The sequence below is a fragment of the Mytilus galloprovincialis genome, chromosome 4, assembly GCF_965363235.1.
Source record: "Mytilus galloprovincialis chromosome 4, xbMytGall1.hap1.1, whole genome shotgun sequence".
Taxonomy (NCBI): Eukaryota; Metazoa; Mollusca; class Bivalvia; order Mytilida; family Mytilidae; genus Mytilus; species Mytilus galloprovincialis.
The window spans coordinates 20,390,324-20,414,711 of NC_134841.1; the positions used below are offsets into that span (position 1 = coordinate 20,390,324).

The 24,388-nt window shown below is 32.3% G+C and overlaps 1 protein-coding gene across 1 annotated transcript; it reads right to left on the reverse strand.

Annotated features, from left to right (window-relative positions):
- Positions 1–6,480: 6,480 nt before the first annotated feature.
- LOC143071586 (uncharacterized) lies at positions 6,481–24,012 on the reverse strand. Its single transcript, XM_076245992.1, has 2 exons — positions 22,378–24,012; positions 6,481–8,104 (listed from the first exon to the last, which is right to left on the reverse strand). The coding sequence occupies exons 1-2, from the start codon at positions 23,887–23,889 to the stop codon at positions 6,509–6,511; spliced, it is 3,108 nt and encodes a 1,035-aa protein (XP_076102107.1). The 5' UTR covers positions 23,890–24,012; the 3' UTR covers positions 6,481–6,508.
- Between the last annotated feature and the right edge of the window lie 376 nt (positions 24,013–24,388).

Below are 24,388 nucleotides of genomic sequence, written 5' to 3' on the forward strand. Positions count from 1 at the left end.
CTGAAATAGTTCATTCATCTCCGAATAGAGAGGACAAGTTGGATGAATCCTGGTTTTATCCATCCCGTCATTGTTTTATTTTACAATGGTAAATTTGTGTATTCTTATCTTCATATTTTCTAATGTGCTTGATCTTTATGCCACTTTGTGTTTCTTCGTTACACATTTGTTTTGTTTTTTACAGAGATTCAGACTTTAACACAAGGTTGATTGCTGTACCCCTATTTTTAACATTTTTTACCTATAATGTCTGTTTGTTTTGTTCATCATCGTTGTCAATATAATGATATTTGATGCGACTGTCATACAATGATAGGTTGAGCTAGCTTTAAAACAAAGGTTTAAATCCACCATTTTCTACATACGAAAATTCCTGTATTAAGTCAGAAATATGACTGACAGTTTTTATCCATTCGTGTGACGTGTTTGAGCTTGACTTTCCTTTTTGAACATATCACAAGCGAAAGAGATTGACCAATTCATTCACCCAAAGAATATGAAGAAAACAAAAATATTCGTATTGTGCAATTGAATGAAAACAACTGACGTTTTATGGAATGTACTGTCAAGGTTATTACGAAAAAATACAATGCACGGCGTGTTTGTGTATATAAAGGGTTGGCATGTTACACTGGCGGATAGTTTTGGTGGAACTGAAGTACAAACTGAAGAAAATTTTTGTAGTACAGGAAGATCATTATAAAGGTGATGTTTCGATACATATAGACAATACGTTTCCCAACTCATTCGGCATTGTAGAGCATATCGCTGCTACCCAGACTTCATCAGCGTCATTAGTATCTTAGCAGAGAGATGATGAACTATGCTTAAGTCAAAGAACGTAGTTTATCTAGTGTTATAAAGTTCTTTTATTTGTGTTTGTAATTTTTTTAACTTTACTGTTTAGTTCATTTTTTGTGATATCTTTTTGGCGTGACTTGGTACTTATGCATCCGACGCCAATAAGAAGTGTAGTGATCATTCTAATGTGCTTTGTTTACATGTCATTACGATTTTATTTGTTAACATATTTGTTTGTTTATATAGGGATTAAGAATAGAACACAATGATGTATCTTTCTTGTTGACTTTTATTTACCTAATTATGTCTGTTTGTTTTGTTCACACATTGTTGTCAATATATAGATATAGGAAGATATGGTGTGACATTTGAATTGTATGAGACTGTCATACAAGTGTGAGGTTAAGCTAGCTGAAAAGCCAGGTTTAATCCACTATTTTCTACATAGGAAAAAGACAGTTGTTTTCTTATTCTTTTCATGTTTTTGAGCTTTTAATTTTGTCATTTGATAAGAAACTTTCTGATTGGATTTTTTCTTTGAGTTCTGTATTTTTGTTATTTTACATTTTAATAGGTTGCAAATTTGTCTTTTAATATTAAGATGAAACTACCAGACGATAACAATTTTGAATAACATTTTTGAGCCTGTGTTGTTTTGTGCAAATAGATACATAATTGATTATGAATAACATACAATTATTAATAGAAAAATCCACATTGTCTTCTACTATCTCTAAGAAGTTCTTTGAACTGAGTTTCACTGTGCGTATTGGTATGTAAATAAACTCATCATAGATACCAGGACTAAATTTAGTATATACGTCAGACGCGCGTTTCGTCTACAAAAGACTGTGTTGTTGTCTCCTTGACACAGTCCCCATTTCCATTCTCAATTTTATTACTTAGTAAAATAAAATTTTTGTTGAGTTGTGGTAAATATGTTCATGTCACAATATTTTCAAGAAGTAGTTGAAAAAAAAATATTTCAATAGCAGATGCAGATCTAGGATACTGGTAGTTAATTTAGAAAGATATGTTATTCTCCAAAAACAAGAACAATTTTACCAAGAAACATAAAATATTATTAAAATACAATAACTTATAAGGTAAAACAATATAGAACGTTTATTTAAAATGAAATACATGATTATACATGTATAATAATCTGTTAAACACAAAATAACGAAATTTGGGATGACACAACACATGTACAAGGAAAGACTTGCCTTTTATTGATATGCTTAAAAGATGACAGTAGATATGTTCAAATTGTTGTAACTACAATCCCGTCCCCTTTTCCCCTAATGTGACCTACCGAGTTAGACTTATTACTGGGTTTGTACAAACATGACCAAATGTGACCTACCGAGTTAGACTTATTACCGGGTTTGTACTACCGGGTTAGACTTATTACCGGGTTTGTACTAACATGACCAAATGTGACCTACCGAGTTACACTTATTATCGGGTTTGTACTACCGAGTTAGACTTATTACCGGGTTTGTACTAATATGACCAAATGTGACCTACCGAGTTAGACTTATTACCGGGTTTGTACTACCGAGTTAGATTTATTACCGGGTTTGTACTAGCATCACGGGTTCGTCTTACTCAGTCTAATGTGACCTACCGAGTTAGATTTATTACCGGGTTTGTACTACCGAGTTAGACTTATTACTGGGTTTTAACTACCGAGTTAAGATTTATTACCGGGTTTGTACTAGCATCACTAGATTTATTACCGGGTTTGTACTAGCATCACGGGTTCGTCTTACTCAGTCTAATGTGACCTACCGAGTTAGATTTATTACCGGGTTTGTACTACCGAGTTAGACTTATTACTGGGTTTTAACTACCGAGTTAAGATTTATTACCGGGTTTGTACTAGCATCACGGGTTCGTCTTACTCAGTCTAGTGTGACCTACCGAGTTAGATTTATTACCGGGTTTTTACTAGCATCACGGGTTCGTCTTACGCAGTCTAATGTGACCTACCGAGTTAAATTTATTACCGGGTTTGTACTACCGAGTTAGACTTATTACCGGGTTTGTACTACCGAGTTAGACTTATTACCGGGTTTGTACTACCGAGTTAAACTTATTACCGGGTTTGTACTACCGAGTTAGATTTATTACCGGGTTTGTACTAGCATCACGGGTTCGTCTTACTCAGTCTAATGTGACCTACCGAGTTAGATTTATTACCGTGTTTGTACTACCGAGTTAGACTTATTACCGGGTTTGTACTACCGAGTTAGACTTATTACCGGGTTTGTACTAGCATCACGGGTTCGTCTTACTCAGTCTAATGTGACCTACCGAGTTAAATTTATTACCGGATTTGTACTACCGAGTTAGACTTATTACCGGGTTGGTACTACCGAGTTAGACTTATTACCGGGTTTGTACTAATATGACGGGTTCGTCTTACTCAGTTTATAGTTTTTTATTTTGTGGTTTTGTCTACTGTTATTTGTCTGGTTTTTTATTTTTATTTTTTAGCAACGGTGTTGCCAGTTCATTTTCGACAAATGAGTTTGAATGTCCCTTGATATCCAACATTATTAAGTCTTTTCATTCATATTTCCTAATTATGTCTCACTTAAAAAAAAAGGTACACGGGGTAGTCCAAAACTATTTATTTGAGAGGACACAATATTGGGTTCAATATTCTTCCGTGAAAACCATTTAGAGTTTTGATATCAAATTTAAAGATTAAAAACAAAGAACAATATTAGGATAATGCACAAAGTTATTATCATGTATAATATAAAAAGAATACTATGTACATAGTAATAAGTTAGATCCTGTACGTGATCAGTTCATTCAACTTTTGGTCGTTTACATAACGCATTTCTTCTACGCAGGTTTGCTTGGGCTGGGCTTGAAATTCTATTTGAGGTCGAATAGTTATCAAAAGTACCAGGATTATAATTTTATACGCCAGACGCGCGTTTCGTCTACATAAGACTCATCAGTGACGCTCAGATTAAAATAGTTAAAAAGCCAAACAAATACAAAGTTGAAGAGCATTGAGGACCCATAATTCCAAAAAGTTGTGCCAAATACGGCTAAGGTAATCTACTCCTGGGGTAAGAAAATCCTTAGTTTTTCGAAAAATTCAAAGTTTAGTAAACAGAAAATTTATAAAAATGACCATAAAATTGATATTCATGTCAACACCGAAGTGCTGACTACTGGGCTGGTGATACCCTCGGGGACGAAACGTCCACCAGCAGTGGCATCGACCCAGTGGTGTAAATAGTTATCAAAAGTACCAGGATTATAATTTTATACGCCAGACGCGCGTTTCGTCTACATAAGACTCATCAGTGACGCTCAGAAGATTTTAATTGACCAATGGCAGCAATCGTTTCTTAAAGAGTTGATTTAATAAATAAAATTGAAAATAGGAGTTTGTTTGACTGATTAGTCGTAGTTAAAAGTAAAATTACAAAATTGTGAATGCCGTAGAAAATTCAAAACGAAAAGTCCCTAATCGAAGGTCAAAATTAAAAGCTCAATCACATCAAACGAATGGATAACAACTGTCATATTTCTGACATGGTTGCTTAGGTCGATATAAGCCATTTACGCCAATTAAAATTGCTAAGAATGATTAGTACAAAATACCAAACCAACAACGTAAAAATACATTGAATAAATTAGCTAGAATCTAAAGAGGATTAATGCAATCATAGAGCATATTTATAAGGCAATTTTAATACTAATTTGACGATCTTTAATATAGGTTAATAATTTGGCAATAAAAGGTTAATCTAGCTAGCTTTTGTTTTTCCTTTATTATTATTATTCATATAAATTATGTATCTTATTATTATATATCAGAAGACAAGCCACAGACTAGCAAGACATTTATTCCACATCAACATTCATTTTCACAATAACTTTTACACAGAAATATAACAAAATCATCTGTATTTGCAAAATTAACTGTTAATAAGACACAGCCAAAACATTCTTTCATTAAAATATAAAGTTCTAGCAAATGCATTTTTTTCAATAAATTTAACTGATCTAATTGATAATATTGATCTATCAATCAGTCTCCCTTACGATGGAAGTTTGCAAAGGACTCTTTTTCTACCTTTATTCCTAATTTCCATTCTAAATTTTATAGATAATAGAGTACTAAAAGTTATCAGTTGTAGACACAAAGGTACAAAAAAGAATCCTTCATTTACCGGCTTTGATACAGAAATTGACAGTGGTAAATTGAGCAAACTTTTAGAAAAATGTTTCTTAGTTGTGAAGTTGAAGTTTTACTTCAAACGTTGTACCAACACATTCTTAATTGATTAAACGTCTTGGAAATCGTGTGTCACATATGTGCATGGATCTGTTCAATGTAGTAAATACATTTCATTTTATTTTTTTGAGATTCTGATTTCATCGAATGCTATTTATCACGGAAATTAGACTGGCCATTAGCTTCTTCACACAGGGTGCCACCAGTGAAAGAAAAACTTTTTATCCCTCTCTTTTAATTTATCCTTTTTTTCTTCCAGTCATTTTTTCTGTTTCTGTGGCTCTTCTCTATTCTTTAGCAACCATTGCATTAGTAAAACAATGTCCTAAGACCTTATAGCTATAGTTTTGCCCATGAATGGTTGCGTGTTTTCAGCACAAGCAGGAAAGAAATTTTTCTACATATATATATTTTGATACATGTTTATTTAACATTACAATGAAATATATGCCGTTATCATATACTGAGACTAAATAACATATGATTTTTACCGTATTCAATTAACGTATATTCCATATTTTTCGAATTAGTGCTTAGCGGGCTGATATGAAAAGTTTATCACATGCTTCGATTGTTATCACATGCCTTTCCGTAACGTTATCGCATGGCATTCCGGTGATACTTGCTCCTCAATGCTACGTTTTCAATGAAAAACATTACAAAGTAGTGTACAAAACAATTATTGGATACTGGAAAGTATATTGTGTAAAATAATAATAAATAAATAAATAAAATATTAAATAAATGCATTTTTTAAAAGTTTCAAACATAATTTAGAAAGTTATTTTAAAAAAGTTGACTTTTCCAAACTGTTCATTATGTATATTGTTGAATTATTTTTTTTTGTCGATTCTTCCATCTTAAAATGTTTTTCTTCTCTGCTGATTAATATGATAGAAAGATATCTTATCGAATGTACTAAACTTGGGGTCCGACGTCTGTGAACTTTTCACTCTTTGAACTTCTACTTTGGGAACCACGTAAAAGGATCAATATATGAATCTGTTATTTTTCTCCATTGTTGAAGCATATGATAAAAAGATCATAACATGTCAATTTTCATATCGCATGTATTATCAGCCCTCGGTCAATATCAGCCCTCGGGCGATGCGGCTCTTGGGCTGATATTGAGCCCTGATAATACATGCGATATGCAAAAATGCCATGTAATAATCTGATAATATTTTCTTCTTATACAGGTGAAGTTAACCTGATGAAACCTGCACCCAATAAGAACGAATATCAATCAACACAATAGTTCTATCTAATAAACAATGTTCATCATGCATTACATTAATTACATTTTCAATGAAATAGTCAGATAATAAAAAATTAAAAACAAATTAAGACGATTTGGTATATGATATTATAACAATGTGCTTATATTGTGGTATATCTTTTTGATTTTTTGGGGAATCAAAACAAAATTAATATCAGTCAGGAATGTAATGTTGTTTGGTTTGTTGCCGAATTAAATGAAAAGAGATACTTTTTGCCACCTTTGAATTTGGATTTGTACAATTCTAAAACACGCTTGTTACAAATGTATGACATGAAAATAAATGTTCCCGTTAACAAATTACACATTGAAATTAAAACGGTGAACATTGATTCCGGGAACAAAGCATCAATAAACTGTAATAACCAAGTGCATCCAGTTATGGCAAACAACTTAAAGTATATCACCATGTTGTCTTTTTTGTCATGTGATACATTCTCTGATGTCACGTGGGGAGTGATACAAATATTAAAGATTGCCGCAGCAAACATGAAAACATTTGTCAATAAGATAATACCAACTGGACATAAAAATGTGACAATTGCTGCCAGTTTTAAAACAATAAAGCACAAATCACCTCCATATCCAATAGACTGATAATCATGGTAAATAAAAGTTACAAGAATATTGCTTGTAACTATAATAGCAGGAAATCCAAAAGTATAAGCCTTGTATTTGAATAAAACATGAATATTTGAGTTTGCTGTGGTTGAAAAACTTGTGGTGAAAACCCTGTAAATATGAAATGTACACACGTTAAATGATGTAAATACAGTCAAAAAGAAATAATGCTGGAGGACACCTATTGCCTGACATACATTACTATTTTTTAAACTGTATAATCGAACATGGAAAAGAAGCTCGTTTAAAATTATACATAACACAAGTGTCATGTTATTTTGACCAGGAACTGTTCTCAAACTTTTGAATAAAATGTATGTTATAAATGTGAGAATTAAACATATAAGTGATACAACATTACAAATGACTCTGATTATAAACATAGAAATATTAATATTTTCATGTGGCATTTCGGAAATGAGCTGAAGGTACCTATCAGAACACACTCTAATAGAATTATTCTTTACTGTAAGATATTCATTACGCCCTAGGATATGGCCACTGCTATGAAGCTTAATTTCCCGATTTGTTTGCTTTGCATATTCGTGTGTGGTCAATTCAACCTGAGTGCACACCAGTAGATTATTTACACGGTAATACATAGCAAGTTTGCCAGGTACATGTATTGAATACACGTTTTGATATGTGCACAAGTCTGCAACCGCTATATTTTCTACTAATGAAGGTACATCAAAGGCCTCCGCATCAATTTCATATTTTACTCTCACTATAAGATCACTTTGATTAAGGGTTACTGTAGAATTCAGCAGGTGTAGCAAATTTGAATCAATGTCATGTCTTGATACCATACCAAAAGTACAGAAATCGAAGTACAGGTGCCCCGAAAATGAAGTTTTAATATTAATGTTATTGCACGAGATGTTCGAAATTACATATTTCATATTACCATGTATTGGTGTATTTATTAACCTTGCAATCAAATCATCAAATGCTTCATCGGCTAGTTTTCTTATCAAATCAATACCCACTGTTTTACGGACGTTTTCAGAAATTATAGCGTCAAAATGAACTGCAAAAATATAGCATAAATCTGCTGTCATTTGCAGTAGTGGAACACATGTGTTGTTTGCTAAGACCTTTCCAGGAATACACCTCAAATCTCTACAAATATTCTGAAAAAAAGGAAGAAAATCATGATTAATGTTGATATACATAACATTTGAAAATTGAGATTTTCTTTCGATTTAAAACCTATGAACAATTGTTTTATTCAATACACATCAGAGTTAACAAGAATGTGTCCATAGTACATGGATGCCCCACTCGCACTATCATTTTCTATGTACATTGGACCGTGATATTGGGGTCAACAATCTTATTTGGCAGTTAAATTAGAAAGATCATATTATAGAGATTTGTTTAACATTGTCGTTTCGGGGCCTTTTATAGCTGACTATGTGGTATGGGCTCTGTTCATTGTTGAAAACGGTACGGTGACCTATAGTTGTTATTTTTTGTGTCATTTTGGTCTCTTGTGGAGAGTTGTCTCATTGGCAATCATACCACGTCTTCTTTTTTATATTCAACAAAAACTACAGATGGGTGCAGTCCTAACCTGTACAGCAAGTTAACTTGATAACCAGTCATTTGGACTGGTCAAAGTTAACCTGTGACCAAATTTAGGACTGCTCTGACCAGTCCTAGGACCAAAATCTAGTTAACTTGAAAAGCGGACTTGGTCCTAGGACTGTTTTTATGTCTGCCAAAAAGTTAACTTCGAAACAGGTCCGCTATTGATATAAGTTAACTTCGAACCAGTCCTGCCGTAAAGTTAACATAAGTTAACTTCGAAACCAGTCCTGCCATAAAGTTAACATAAGTTAACTTCGAGACCAGTCCTGCCACAAAGTTAACTTTTGCTTTGACAAATCCGATCGAAACCAGACCTGGTCCCAAGTTAACTTTTGACTGGTCTGCTCAACACTAAGTTAACTTGTAACCAGGACCGCTCTACATCTCTCAGATCTGCAGTGACATCACAACATGTAACTGACCAATCAATGATTAGCATTTTTGTTATGTAAACAATGTTGAGAGGTGATGCGGATAAGATTCCTCTAGATTTTCCATAGACTTATTGCAAATTAATTTAATTGATATATATCGTAACCAGTTGAATATAGTAATTTTACTCTTTTAATACTGTTAAAGACACTATATAATATCTCTATTTTGATTTTTAACATACTATAACCTCTGGTTAAAAAATAATCGGCAATATAAATAATCAGTAATCCCCTTCAAATAGATGAAAAATCTAGAGGATTCCGGATGACATCACCTCCTGACAAATGTAAATGTAAATGCCAGGATGTCCGGATCTGAGAATTTTTTAAAAATATTTTTTAATATCTTTGTTTCGTAGTATAAACATCGAAAATAAAGTAAAACTAATACTTCCGTTATATAAACAGGATTTAATACAAATATTTGAAAATAAAGTTTGCATAAAACGTTGCTTGATCACAAATTTATCTGTGATCTGCCAATCTATAAATTAAAAAAAGATCTTGGTTACAATGATAACGGGCACTGAATATATTCCAATACCTATCAAATTCAACCATATTTGCACTTTATTTATATGTATATCTATGAAAGGACGTATTTTAGAGGAAAGCATCATTTTAACACATGACTACAAATTTTTGTTCGCATAAATTTAGGGTGCCAGCATGTCTTCCTTTTATTCAAAATATTGATGCATAAAACAATTTAGTTACGTTTTGAATCTTTTGATACCTCATGATGACTTGTACAACAAAATTATTTGACCGCGTTGACCAAAACTGACCATGTGTGCACTTTTATTTATAAATCTATATACCTGCATAGTAAATCAGCCATATTTTTTCAAATTTTTGTTCGCATAAATTTAGGGTACCAGCATGTCCTCCTTTTATTCAAAATTTTGATACGTAACAAAATTTCAGTAGTTTTGATACCTCATACTGACTTGTACAACAAAATTATTTGACTGCATCAAATAAAAGTGACCATATGTACATTTTAATTTGTAAATCTATATACCAGCATAGTAAATCAGCCATATTTGTTATGTCAGGTGTCAATGTATATTACAATGGACAGCAATATTGCTATACAATAACAACATTTTTTTGTTTGCATAAATTTAGGGTGCCAGCATATGTCCTCCTTTTATTCAAAATATTGATACGTAACAAAATTTCAGTAGTTTTGATACCTCTTGCTGACTTGTGCAACAAAATTATTTGACCGTGTTGACCAAAACTGACCATGTGTGCACTTTTTTTTATAAATCTATATACCCGCATAGTAAATCAGCCATATTTTTTCAAATTTTTGTTCGCATAAATTTAGGGTACCAGTATGTCCTCCTTTTATTCAAAATTTTGATACGTAACAAAATTTCAGTAGTTTTGATACCTCATACTGAATTGTACAACAAAATTATTTGACTGCATTAACTAAAAGTGACCATATGTGCACTTTAATTTGTAAATTTATATACCAGCATAGTAAATCAGCCATATTTGTTATGTCAGGATTCAATGTATATTACAATGGACAGCAATATTGCTATACAATAACAACAATTTTTTGTTTGCATAAATTTAGGGTGCCAGCATATGTCCTCCTTTTGTTCAAAATATTGATACGCAACAAAATTTCAGTAGTTTTGATACCTCTTGCTGACTTGTGCAACAAAATAATTTGACCGTGTTGACCAAAACTGACCATATGTGCACTTTAATTTATAAATCTATATACCCGCATAGTAAATCAGCCATATTTTTTCAAATTTTTGCTTGCATAAATTTAGGGTACCAGCATGTCCTCCTTTTATTCAAATTTTTGATACGTAACAAAATTTCAGTAGTTTTGATACCTCATACTGACTTGTACAACAAAATTATTTGACTGCATTAACTTAGAGTGACCATATGTGCACTTTAATTTGTAAATCTATATACCAGCATAGTAAATCAGCCATATTTGTTATGTCAGGATTCAATGTATATTACAATGGACAGCAATATTGCTATACAATAACAACAATTTTTTGTTTGCATAAATTTAGGGTGCCAGCATATGTCCTCCTTTTGTTCAAAATATTGATACGCAACAAAATTTCAGTAGTTTTGATACCTCTTGCTGACTTTTGCAACAAAATTATTTGACCGTGTTGACCAAAACTGACCATGTGTGCACTTTTTTTTATAAATCTATATACCCGCATAGTAAATCAGTCATATTTTTTCAAATTTTTGTTCACATAAATTTAGGGTACCAGCATGTCCTCCTTTTATTCAAATTTTTGATACGTAACAAAATTTCAGTAGTTTTGATACCTCATACTGACTTGTACAACAAAATTATTTGACTGCATTAACTTAGAGTGACCATATGTGCACTTTAATTTGTAAATCTATATACCAGCATAGTAAATCAGCCATATTTGTTATGTCAGGATTCAATGTACATTGTATATTACAATGGACAACAATATTGCTATACAATAACAACAATTTTTTGTTTGCATAAATTTAGGGTGCCAGCATATGTCCTCCTTTTATTCAAAATATTGATATGTAACAAAATTTCAGTAGTTTTGATACCTCTTGCTGACTTGTGCAACAAAATTATTTGACAGTGTTGACCAAAACTGACCATGTGAGCAATTTTTATTCATAAATCTATATACAAGCATACTAAATCAGCAAATTTTTTTTAAATTTTTGTTTGCATAAATTTAGGGTGCCTTCATGTCCTCATTTTATTCAAAATTTTGATAAGTAACAAAATTTCAGTAGTTTTGATACCTCATGCTGACTTGTACAACAAAATTATTTGACTGCATCAACTAAAACTGACAATTTGTGCACTTTAATTTCTAAATCTATATACCAGCATAGTTATTCAGCCATATTTTTTATGTCGGGATTCAATGTATAATACAATGGACAGCAAGATTGTAATACAATAACAACAAATTTTTGTTTGCATAAATTAAGGGTGACAGCATGTCATCCTTTTATTCAAAATATTAATACGTAACAAAATTTCAGTAGTTTTGATACCTCATGCTGACTTGTCCGGCAAAATTATTTGACCGCATCAACTTAAAGTGACCATATGTGCACTTTAATTTGTAAATCTATATACCCGCATAGTATATCAGCCATATTTTTTATGTCAGGATTCAATGTATAATACAATGGACAGCAATATTGCAATACAATAACAACAAATTTGTGTTTGCATAAATTTAGGGTGCCAGCATGTCCTCCTTTAATTCAAAAAATTGATAAGTAACAAAATTTCAGTAGTTTTGATACCTCATGCTGACCATGCTGACTTGTACAACAAAATTATTTGACCGCATCAACTAAAACTGACCATATGTACACTTTAATTTGTAAAGTTTTATACCTGTATAGTAAATCAGCCATATTTTTTGTGTTAGGATTCAATGTACAATATAATGGACAGCAATATTGCAATACAATTACAACAAATTTGTGTTCGCATACATTTAGGGTGCTAGAATGTCCTCCTTTTATTCAAAATATTGATACGTATCAAAATTACAGTGTTTTGATACCTCATGCTGACTTGTACAACAAAATATTTTGAGCGCTTCCACCAAAACTGACCATATGTGCACTTAAATTTGTAAATCTCATTGCCAAGAATTAGTCCGGTTTAAGGGAGGTAATCCAATCTTGTCAATGAATTTATTTCAAGGACTGATAACTCTAGCATACATTGTTATCAATTCATCCCAGCGTGTGTGGTTAAATATCGAGGTCTGGCAATTAGCACCTTGTACTTTTTGTCTCTTATCTTAAAATTCATGTTATAAACATATACAATAAATGTTCTGATCATATCATGGAAATTGATAATATATCAAGAACCGACTATGTTAACATTTTGGATATAGTTTTCTAAAATTTTTCGTAAAACCCATTCAGCGCTTATGAACGCATCTATAACAAGCTGCTGTCCCTTTGACACATTCCATGTTTCCATTTTCTATTTTATTTCAGTTTTGATACGTTAGCTGGCTGTTACAATTAACAACGTGTCTTTTGTTTTAAGTTTTATATTATTATTTTTTTAATTAGATTTTTTATTATCATTTTTTTTCGAGGAATGATGGGGATTTGTTTAAAAAATCTGGGTGTGTGTTAATACCACTTAACATTTCGCTTGTAATAATTGTAGGTCGGTTTTTGTCCTTTTTTTCTTATCGTAATTTGAATCTTTGATATAAAAGTTTGCCAGTTAAATAAATATAGCTCTCCATTCTTTTGCTCATTCGATAAATCGCCAATCGTTTACTCGAGCAACATTCATCAATTTGAAAGTCGTCACGTCACAAGCATAACATAAAAGTGTTTTAATTGAGAGTTATAATAAAAGATGATGTTAACGACAATGAGACAGCAAGCCAACCAAATGACAGAAATAACCAAATAACGCCTAGATATGGCAATACTCAGTCTACATGGTCCTGGCTTGGAACGAATATATATAATCACAGAATTCGGTCATATTATTCGTACATAAACATAAGTTGCATTTACAGAAATAAGTGTGTTTTTCTCTACAACAATTATTTTGACCCAATCCAATACTATATGTTAACAAAGGAACCATAGGACGTTAGGCTATATTACAATTCAATCCCATTATAATATTATGAATAGTTATCAATAAAATGTCTATACACGTAAAGAAAGTAATGCTTACGACCAGAAATGGTTGTCTTGTGATAGCCCGTACAGACGCGGCTCGTTTTTTTCTGACATGAACGCAAACTGAAGTTATTCGGGTCCTATAACCATAAAAGTACAATACTTAATACAAATTTCAAACTTTAATAACTTGTAAGCCTATGAACTCAAGTTGTGAATACTAGTGCGCAAAATCTACTTAAAAGGGTTGTGGGATACAAGAGAAGTTGGAACAATACGTTTTGAACTCAGTACTAATACTCCTATAGAGAATGACATACAAAGAAGCCTAGTGTTGGTCATAAGAATAGCCAAGATTCTTCGTTGATTGATATAAAATGATCAATCATATTTTATATTCTTATTTTTGATGGCGTAGTCCGTCGGGTCGGGTCAATCTTTCAAAACAGAGGCTGCAGACACCAAGGGGACACTCATGACTAACAAGTCGAAAAAAAAACAAAAAAAACTTAAAAATACTGACAACGCCATGCATGGCACATAAGGCGTTAATTAGTTGACATATGGAATAAAATTAAAATGCAAATTGTTTCCATCGAGAAAAAAAGGGGGGTCTTTGCCAAAAGCACCAATACGAGAATTGTTAACTGAAATTTTCGCTATAAAAATATTGGCATAATAAACAACTCTTTATGAAATAAACTCGCTATGTCTCGACACCAAACAGTCTTAATTATGCATAGTAGAGAACGAAATAAACCAAACTCACATTAATCATTGCACAAATATGAGATGCGGTTCTTAGAGAACTTGAATATTCTAGCAAAAAGTATCAATATTGTATCGATCGACTATTTACAAGTTGTTTATCTCTTATCATACATGTATTCCGCGGGAAGTTATCAAACATCTTACTTTACAATATTACAAGTGGACAATGCAACTACCGCATACTATGTACAGATCATGGAAGTGTTATATTGACATTTTACTACCATGTTCAGATCAAGAGTATTATAAACTGGTCAACCATTTCATCTAAAGCACCACCCAAAAGTGATCTCTTAATCATGCTACAAAGTAATAAATGACACACGCACTATATTCTGTGTTTAATTTGAAAGAAAGGATACGACACTGGCCATTCTTCTTTTGTGAAGAGTAATGCTGTATTTATTTTTTTTTTCTCTTTCAAGAAATAATTTGTCATCAAACTATATATTTCTGTCATGGGTTGATACCCGATATCCTTTATTATTCTATAACGAAATATTCGTTTGTTTTTACTAAACTCTCATATCTTTGAAGGAAACGTTATATATTGTATAACCGGTACAGAGAAGCCCCACGTTACTATTATAACAATTTACAGTACTGTTTTGCCATCATATCGAGAAAAATATATAGTTATTCTTGTTTCATTGTTTCGTACACTGAATCTCTTGGCCTTATATAAATATATGATGATGAATGATTGATATTGATACAACCTTATACCCGAGTCGACCACCAACTCTTGTTTAGAATATCCTCATGTACCTGCAGCTCTCTTTTACTTCTTTTTAATTAACCGAATCTTAACTTTATTGGTTTTGTCACGTTGTGACCTTCTCATAGAGATTATACTATAATTACCTAATTTTGAATATTTGTATAGTAAGCTGCTAATACTTATAAATGTTCATGTAAATAAATTTGAAACATATTGACTATAATGCATTTCAAGTTGGTTTTTTTTTAATTTGAAAATAATAGTGCACGATTAATTTTAAACCATTGTTTTTTAAATATTTTATTTATGTTTAATACGAAATATAGATTTATACATGTGTATATAATTTAAGTTGTAACGAAGATAACGTGTACAGTAAAATTTTTAAACATATACCAATTAAAACATTTATAAATTACTTATGTTAAATACGAAAAATCTATTTTGTGATGTATAATGATATATACAGCGCCGCATGACATCTTAGTGCTCGTGTATATCATTTTACACTAATCGTGATGCTCGTCATTGAATATTGGTAAAATGTTCATTTTTGTATTAAAGATGGTATCAAGAGTAATATATTTTTAAATGTCGAAACTTATATCAAAAGATTCTGCAATCTTTCTACTTTTAAATGATAACAAGGTCAAATAAATGTACTTTGATTTAGTGTTTTAAAATATTTTTTAAAGATGTGCCCTTCTTGGTTATCAATTACTTTTTACCATGTAAGTATTTGTAACAATGACTGTTACTAAAGTTAAATTGGTATCAAGAAAGAAAAATCCGAAAAAATAAATAAAAATATTACCTGTTTGCTAAAATATTGAAGAACATAATGCAAACAAAGGTGAAACCAATTTTTTATAAGAAAATGTTTAAATCGTCAATTGAAATATATTTCCCGTTGACTTCTATATATCGAATTCATAGATAAAATCTATGACCAGTGACGCATGCGCATTACGGACCGGACTGATTCTTGACAATGTATATACCATACAGTACAATTTTCGCGAAAGCCATCCCAAACTCCATACACCGAGTTTTTTCCTGGTGTGACACCAGGAAACTCCGACATCACTCCCTAAATTCTCGGAGAAATTTGGGAGTATTCCCTCCGACTTCCGCGTAAATCCGTTACCTTTTGTTTATTGTATTAGCGACATCTCTCCCAGTCTGGAGTGACGCGGTGTCACACCAGGTAATTAATTGCCCTAATCCTTCTGATCTATGCCGGCACGCGACAGTCAAGGTATGCGAGATTTCTAATGTAATTAAACAATTGTATTTCCTGTCTATTGATTATCAGTTTATATCTGATTGCTTAAAACAAATGAAAGATTAAAATCAAAATCAAAACGTTGTTGTTAATTCTTTTAATTACTCTGTACATTTAAATCAATTTTTAAAAACAACTATATTTGATTTTGACTTCCGTTTTTTATCAGTAAATAAATATTTAATTTACTAAAAGAGATAATATTGTGTAACAATAAACGGAGACTAACGCTGAATAAATTAGGGTAGTTTAAAGAAAAGTGACACGTCTCTAAAGTTTTTTATACAAGTAGAAAAGAAAATATTATTCACTATCTGTTATGCTAATAAGTCTACGCCATTTCCATTTTACGATTACAAAATAAAAGTTTTAAAAAGCAAAAGGTTGTTGTAAATGCTTTCAATTGCATTAAAGTTTTATAAAAAAAATCTATACTTGATTATGACCTCGGTTTTTTTTTATCGGTAATTTATACAACTTACGAAAAGAGACATACTTGCGTGAAAATAAACGGAAATTAACGCTGAAAGTAAAAAATGTGAGAAAGAAAGAAAATTACGTGTTTTCAAACTTGTATATGCAAGAAAAAAAGAAAATACTTTTCACCATTCCTTATGCTTAATAAGTCTACGGTATTTTCTCTTCACGATTTGTTAGCATTACTTTAGGATAAATAATACATTTCGGCTACAACAGGAATACTTCTATAGCAATGAATGTAAACTTTTGTGTTGTATTTAGAACAGTGATCTTTAAATATTTTTAAAGCAATTAATTACCGTGGGAAGACGATACGCATCTCAGTGATCAACAGTGCGTAGTTGAACTTGAACTTGACGTTGCTCACAATATTGAATGCTAAAAATAGTGACATCAATTTTGTCCACGAGATTTTTATTTGGCGGGAAATAGTATCATGTAACAGTAAACTCAGGTGACCTTTCTGGATAACCGTGGGACAATTCATTCAAGGTTTAAACTTGCTTTGTATTGATTGACATAAATTTGTGTGCGTTAAGATTGAGGCTCTAGAAGGTACTTTTACAATTGATTAACCGGATTCTAAATTGTATTCCTTTTCTGAATTAACCAACATCAGCCTTTTATTTTTACGTTTCTCAGTCAACAGAGGACATAAAACCGGATATTATTTATACGTCCATAGTCAACACTATATATTAATGGTAGATGAAAACAGGATGCATGTCGTTCAGTTCCTGATGGGCGTTGGTAGAGATCCTCTGTGAAAATTTGTCGATCGTAAAAATCCGATCCACATTTTTTTTTACATATTTCTTTCTTGTAGAACACGATATAATTTCATTTAAATATTCTATTTTATAATTGTTGAAATACTTCTTTTTATATTTCGTCGAGGACGTTTGACGAGCAGTAAAATACGGATTGCGCCAATCCAATTTTATTTTAAATAATTAAAGATCAATAACAGATCATAACGGATAAAAAACACATGATTTTTTTTTCTCTCCATATAATTAAATATTTAAAGGTTGTGATTATTGTGTTGTGTCTGGGCGGCGAATGTATCTCAGTATTTATGAATATAGAGCTGCCACATTGCATACAAAACTATTTGTCACTTTACAGTTTCTTTTTTAAATTCAAATATTTCAAGTCGGTAAGGCAGCAACCATTTGATTTTCTGGGGGGGGGGGGGGGGGGGGGGGGGGGGGGCTATGGTTTTTTTTGGAAAAAAAAGTTTGTTTCCAGGTTTTGGTGAAAAAAATAATTTGTTTTGGACCCTGAGAAAAAAAAATGTTTGTTTCACCCTCAGCTGCCACTATATGTAATGCTAAAATTGAAAGAAAAAAAATGTTTTCGGTTTGTCGCTAAAAAAATAAATTGTTCTTCGCCAAAGGCGAAAAAAAAAGTTTGCACAGAAAAAAAAACCATAGCCCCCCCCCAGAAAATCAAATGGTTGCTGCCTAATCTACCGAGGTAGTGAAACATAATATTTTACATTTCAAAATAAATTGAAAGTAACAGAGTTCACTTGTTGATCCGATAAATTAACTCTTGGGTTTAATTTAGATTGGACATATTACCGTAAAAAACATCATTTTGTTTTAAGCCAGTTGATATTAATTATATAATATTGAACTATTAATGAACCGAATATTGCTCACTGAGTAGGTCATAAAAGGTTCTAATTGTGGTAAAATCGTCTTTGTTGAAAAAACAAAAATTATGACCTGATCGGACTATAATGAAAATACAAAATAATTGTTTTATTCGTATTTTTATACGTTTGTACGTTGTATGTCATATGACAATGACATGGGAATATACATACAAGAATAATTATCTTATTTTAAATAAAAATGTCACACTTTTATCTGACAATGAAAGGACATTTAAATAACGTATTTTAAAGCACACAGGTGCAATCAAGATCGATTAAATGTACAAAGGTAATAAATCTGGCTAATCCGATGATGTTGTCACGCGTCATTAATTTTCAGTACATCCGATGGGCAATAAACCAATAAACAGCCACGCGGTGTTGGGAGAGAATCTTTGGAGGAAATTGGGAGTATAATCCGTGATTCGCGGTGTCACACCGCTACACTCGGAAATCGGTGATTAGAGTTCGCGATTACATACTCTCTGGGCGTACTGTATATACCCGCATAGTAATTCAGCCATATTTTTTATGTCAGGATTCAATGTATAATACAATGGATTGCAATATTGCAATACAAATACCAGCTGATAACAACAAATTTTTGTTTCGCATAAATTTAGGGTGCCAGCATGTCCTCCTTATATTCAAAATATTGATACGTAACAAAATTTCAATAGTTTTGATACCTCATGCTCACTTGTATAATGAAATAATTTGACCGCATTGACCAAGACCAAAACTGACCATATGTGCACTCTAATTTGTAAATCTATATGCCAGCATAGTAAATCAGCCATATTTTTTTATGTCAGGATTCAATGTATAATACAATGGACAGCTATATTGCAATACAATAACAACATGAACAACAAATGTTTGTTCGCATAAATTTAGGGTGCCAGCATGTCCTCTTTTTATTCAAAATATTGATACGTAACAAAATTTCAGTAGTTTTGATACCTCATGCTGACTTGTACAACAAAATGATTTGACCGCATTGACCAAAACTGACCATATGTGCACTTTAATTTGTAAATCTATATACCATGTATACCTGCATAGTAAATAAGCCATATTTTTTATGTCAGGATTCAATGTATAATACAATGGACAGTAATATTGCAATATAATAACAACAAATTTTTGTTCGCATTAATTTTGGATGTCAGCATGTCCTCCTTTTATTCAAAATATTGATATGTAACAAAATTTCAGTAGATTTGATACCTCATGCTGACTTATACAACAAAATTATTTGACTGCATCGACCAAAAACTGACCTGCATATGTGCACTTTAATTTAAAAATCTATATATACCCGCATAGTAAATCAGCCATATTTTTGATGTCTGGATTCAATGTATAAAATAAATGACCGCTGTTGGGATGGCGCCTTATTATGTCTTCTCCTGACACTCCTGTGAACATGTTAGTAGGACGGCAAATGTAAGCAATAAGGAAAACAATTAATGCAATTTTTTTTCCGCATACATTGAGAATGTCAGCGTTTCATCTCTGTATTCATAATATTGAACAGTCACTAGGGTGTGTAAAACGAAACTATTAGGCCGAATCATCCAAGTACATGTACCAACACTGACATGTCTGAATTCATTTGTGGTAATAGTATACTGTTAATCTATTATGTCGGTTGATTGGTTTTGTTTTGTAGTTAAACGTCAAGTGACAACTATTTCATTCATGTGCACAAATCTCTCGACAAATCTGACGAATTTGACGAGATTGTTGGTAGTTTTACCACATCGTACATATCCGGACACTGTACAACTGTACAATTTTCGTTAGAATATTCTGTGGTAAAAGAATAGTAAATCCAATCCAAATAAGTAGAATAACAATGAAATATCCATGCATGTATAAATGCGTAAAGTAAAAATTACGAAGGGACAGGTAAAAAACGGGGAACGAAGTAACGTCGACAAAGATGTTGATATCCCATGATATACGAATGTTGTTCCGATGCGTTGGATAACCCTAATTTCTATCCGCCTTCTAATTAAAAAAATATGATAGCTCTATGTAATTGACTAATGTTTATAAGAATATATAAAAATAAAAAAAGAAAGAATTGTGTTGTTATTAATAATGTCTAGTAGAGTATAGCGAGTAAAGAAATTTGCTATCAGAGGCCTTCTTGGGAAGAACAATGCGAATGTTGTTTATACATATTTTAATAAAGCTCAAGTCTGATATGAAAAGTCGCAAAAACGATAACATTTCATAAGCAGACATGTCCCCAGGTTTGGTCAATAGCAGACTTGTCCACAGGTCTGGTCAGAAGCAGACCTGTCCACAGGTTTAGTCAGAAGCAGACCTGTCCACAGGTCTGGTCAGAAGCAGACCTGTCCACAGGTCTGGTCAGGAGCAGACCTGTCCACAGGTCTGGTCTGGGGCAGACCTGTCCTCAGGACTGGTCAAAAGCAGACTTGTCCACAGGTCTGGTCTGGAACAGACCCGTCGATAGGTCTGCAGCAGTCATAAAAAAGCGGACCGTAGGTTTGGTCCACCGTAGACGAAGTTAACTTGCTGGTCTGCTTAAAAATTCTCAAGTTAACCTAAAAAGCAGTCAACAAGTTAACTCTAAGTTAACTTTTGTCAAGGTTAGGACCGCACCCATCTGTACCTTGTTCAAAATCTTTAACCAAAAACTTTAACCTGAAAGTGCCACTATAATTTTTTATTTTCAGTGGACCGTGGAATTGGGGTCAAAAATCTGGTTTGACGTTATAGTATAAATATCATATCATAGGGAACATATGTACTAAGTTTCAAGTTGATTTGACTTCAACTTCATCAAACACTACCTTGACTAAAAACTTTAACCTGAAGTGGGACAGACGGACGTTCGAACGAATGGACGGACGAACAGACGAACGGACCCACAGACAAGAAATCATAATGCCCCTCAACTATCGTAGGTGGGGCAAAATAAAACTAAAAAAAATAATTATCAAAATTATTATGATAAAATCGAGTTGTATGGTTATAAGACAAAAACACTTTTCAACATTTAAGCAAAAGTAATTGTTCAATTTGAACATTTTTTTTATGAAATTCACTTTAGCTGTTGAAAAGATACGAAGTTATGAGAGTTTTAATTCTAAAGTTTAATTTTCAGAAAAGGCAGTTGTTTCTATTTGTACAGTTCGTTTTGTTCATTTGTCTTATATTGAACAAAAGATATTTCATTAATTTGATTTACGATTTTTCAAGAATGAACAAAAAATGTGAGTTTAACAATTGCGATTTCAAAAACTCAGCATATAGATCTGTTTAAGTTATCATAATATTAGTTCTAATTATTGCGATACTTACCCAGTCACATTATTCGCATTGATTAAAACTTTCCAATAATTATTCTGCGCTTTCTGGTTTGCTCCAGACATTATTTGTTTTGAAATCTTAATATATTTAAGAGGAACGAACTATTCAGGTCAGCACAAAACAGTAAAAACCATCTCAGAATAAACAAATATTTAGGGCGATACAACTGAAGTTTTGTTACAATAGAACAATTCACAAAATACAATGAAATATTAATATAACTGGTCTTTACCTTTTCAATCACTGCAAATTTTAATGTTTTAAATAAAGATGGAAATAAGGTCTTAATTAGTATACCCTCCCAATTTAACACTGAATTCAATTATGTCGAAAAGATATTTTTTTACTGGAAAGCCATTTATATATATTAATGTTTTCTGTAATAACGGTATGATTTAAGGTTTTGTACGTCAAAATTGTATTTTACTCACCAATGAAGAATCAAAGATTTGTTGACTTGAACAACTGTGAGATAATGAGCTACCTATAGATTGATCATATGATGACAACAATAACATTGAACGATATCCACCGGCTCCACCTCCACCTATCGGATAACTAGAGTAACACAAAAGACAATATAGCAATTGGATGTTCCAGTTATAATGTGTAAAATTATAGCATATTTCGTATTTAATGTTAAACAGTGAAAGAAAGTATTCGTCTCTACATAAAAGACGTTCCTTAAACACAGATTCCAAGTTGCAAATGTAACAAAATATATTATAGTAACCTTTATAAGCAACTAAATTACTATCTTCTAATGACAGGCATGCGGATTTCAAAATAACGAACGTTTCAGTTGTATACACAGGTTCACTGCATTCACGTATAAGTTGTGGCTTACTGACACATTGCATTTTGTACTTTGAAACAGGCTCAGCATTTTTGCACCCGCGTAATAAAGATTCCTGTATTATATCATTGACGCTGAAAAACATACTAAATATTTCCTGCCTTTGACAGGTTATCATATATTGCCACTGCCTTGCGAAAGGAATATTTTCATATGAGTTCTGTGAATCTGTAACGTTCATCTGTAGAGTGTCGTCAACAACAGCTGTTGTATTACCATACATCGCCATTTGTGACTGTCCGTTACAGTAGCGAGGTAGAACATAATAAACATGTTCAAGACCTAAATGTTTATACAGTATATCGATGGCATTATTTAAAGACTGATTAAAATTGCACTGATAACAAAATTTATTTTTGTATGGATACAAGCTTGCATTAGGCAACGATTTGTTACATAGTTGAAAAAGACTGGTATTGTGATTGTTGGAAGAACATGACGTAATGACTTCTTTGTGAACAATCGGAGGATTGCAGATATAACAGAATACGTTTTTAAACATTCCAAACGGTTGATCTACTGATTGACATGCGTTAAGTATAGCATTGTCTCCATTTAACCAGGTACCAGTTTTGTTACATTCAGATATCATCCCTTTTGGATCATCTTCACATGATTCGATGAAAGATTTGTGGTTATACACAGGGCGTGTTATAATTGTACAGTTGTTTTGAATAGCCAGGTTAGCGATCTCATTAACTGAGCTAAGAATGTTAAAGTTAATTTTCATTTTACATTGGAAATCAAAATACCATGATTCCAAATTTTGCGCATCATTGTTACACTGGGCACAGTAAATATTGTCATACGTTAGGTGTGTGTTTAGTGACGTCATAGGGGTTGTCATAATTCTCTCTGTGACGTCCCTTTTCTTCGTACACTTAATGCTGATATCAGCAGCAGAATAATGAGGACATTCGTCCACGGTTTTGTATTTGTTATATGTTTTTGCCTTGACATATGGCATTGCTGGGCGATAAATTATTCCATCAAAGCAAATTCTTTTTGGTTGATGAAGCATAACTTCTGGACAACAGTTTGACTCCTTTATACAATTGTTGTTACAAGAACATAGTCCACAAATCATGGAAGCAGACTCATCGTCATTGAGAGTACCATTCAAACAAGAATGAGCCCCACATGTATCATGATATTTTTCGAGCACATTCTCTATCTGTGAGTCTATCAGTACTTTTTCAAAGGTATTCTTACCAAACAGCAAGATAATGCTGAAATATTTCCACATTTTGTCTTTGTCAACTCTGTATCTAAATAATATAAGATAGCAGTACTATTATATCTTTATAACCTCTTTTATGTTGGAAACACTATTTTATGGAAGTGTCTAGTAACTTCATCTCAAAACATTTAACGATTTGGGTAGACTGTGCCATCACTATCGTCATTTAATTGTGCAAGATAACTTTCTTAGTGAATTAATGAAAGAAGTGTTTTTTGAAAAGACGTCTGAAGGATAGTTTATATAATAGACTCAGCAAATCTTTTTTAACAAACCAAAGCCTATCCATAGTATCTACTATACATAATGACAAAAGACACTAGGTAACGATCTATGTAGTTACTGA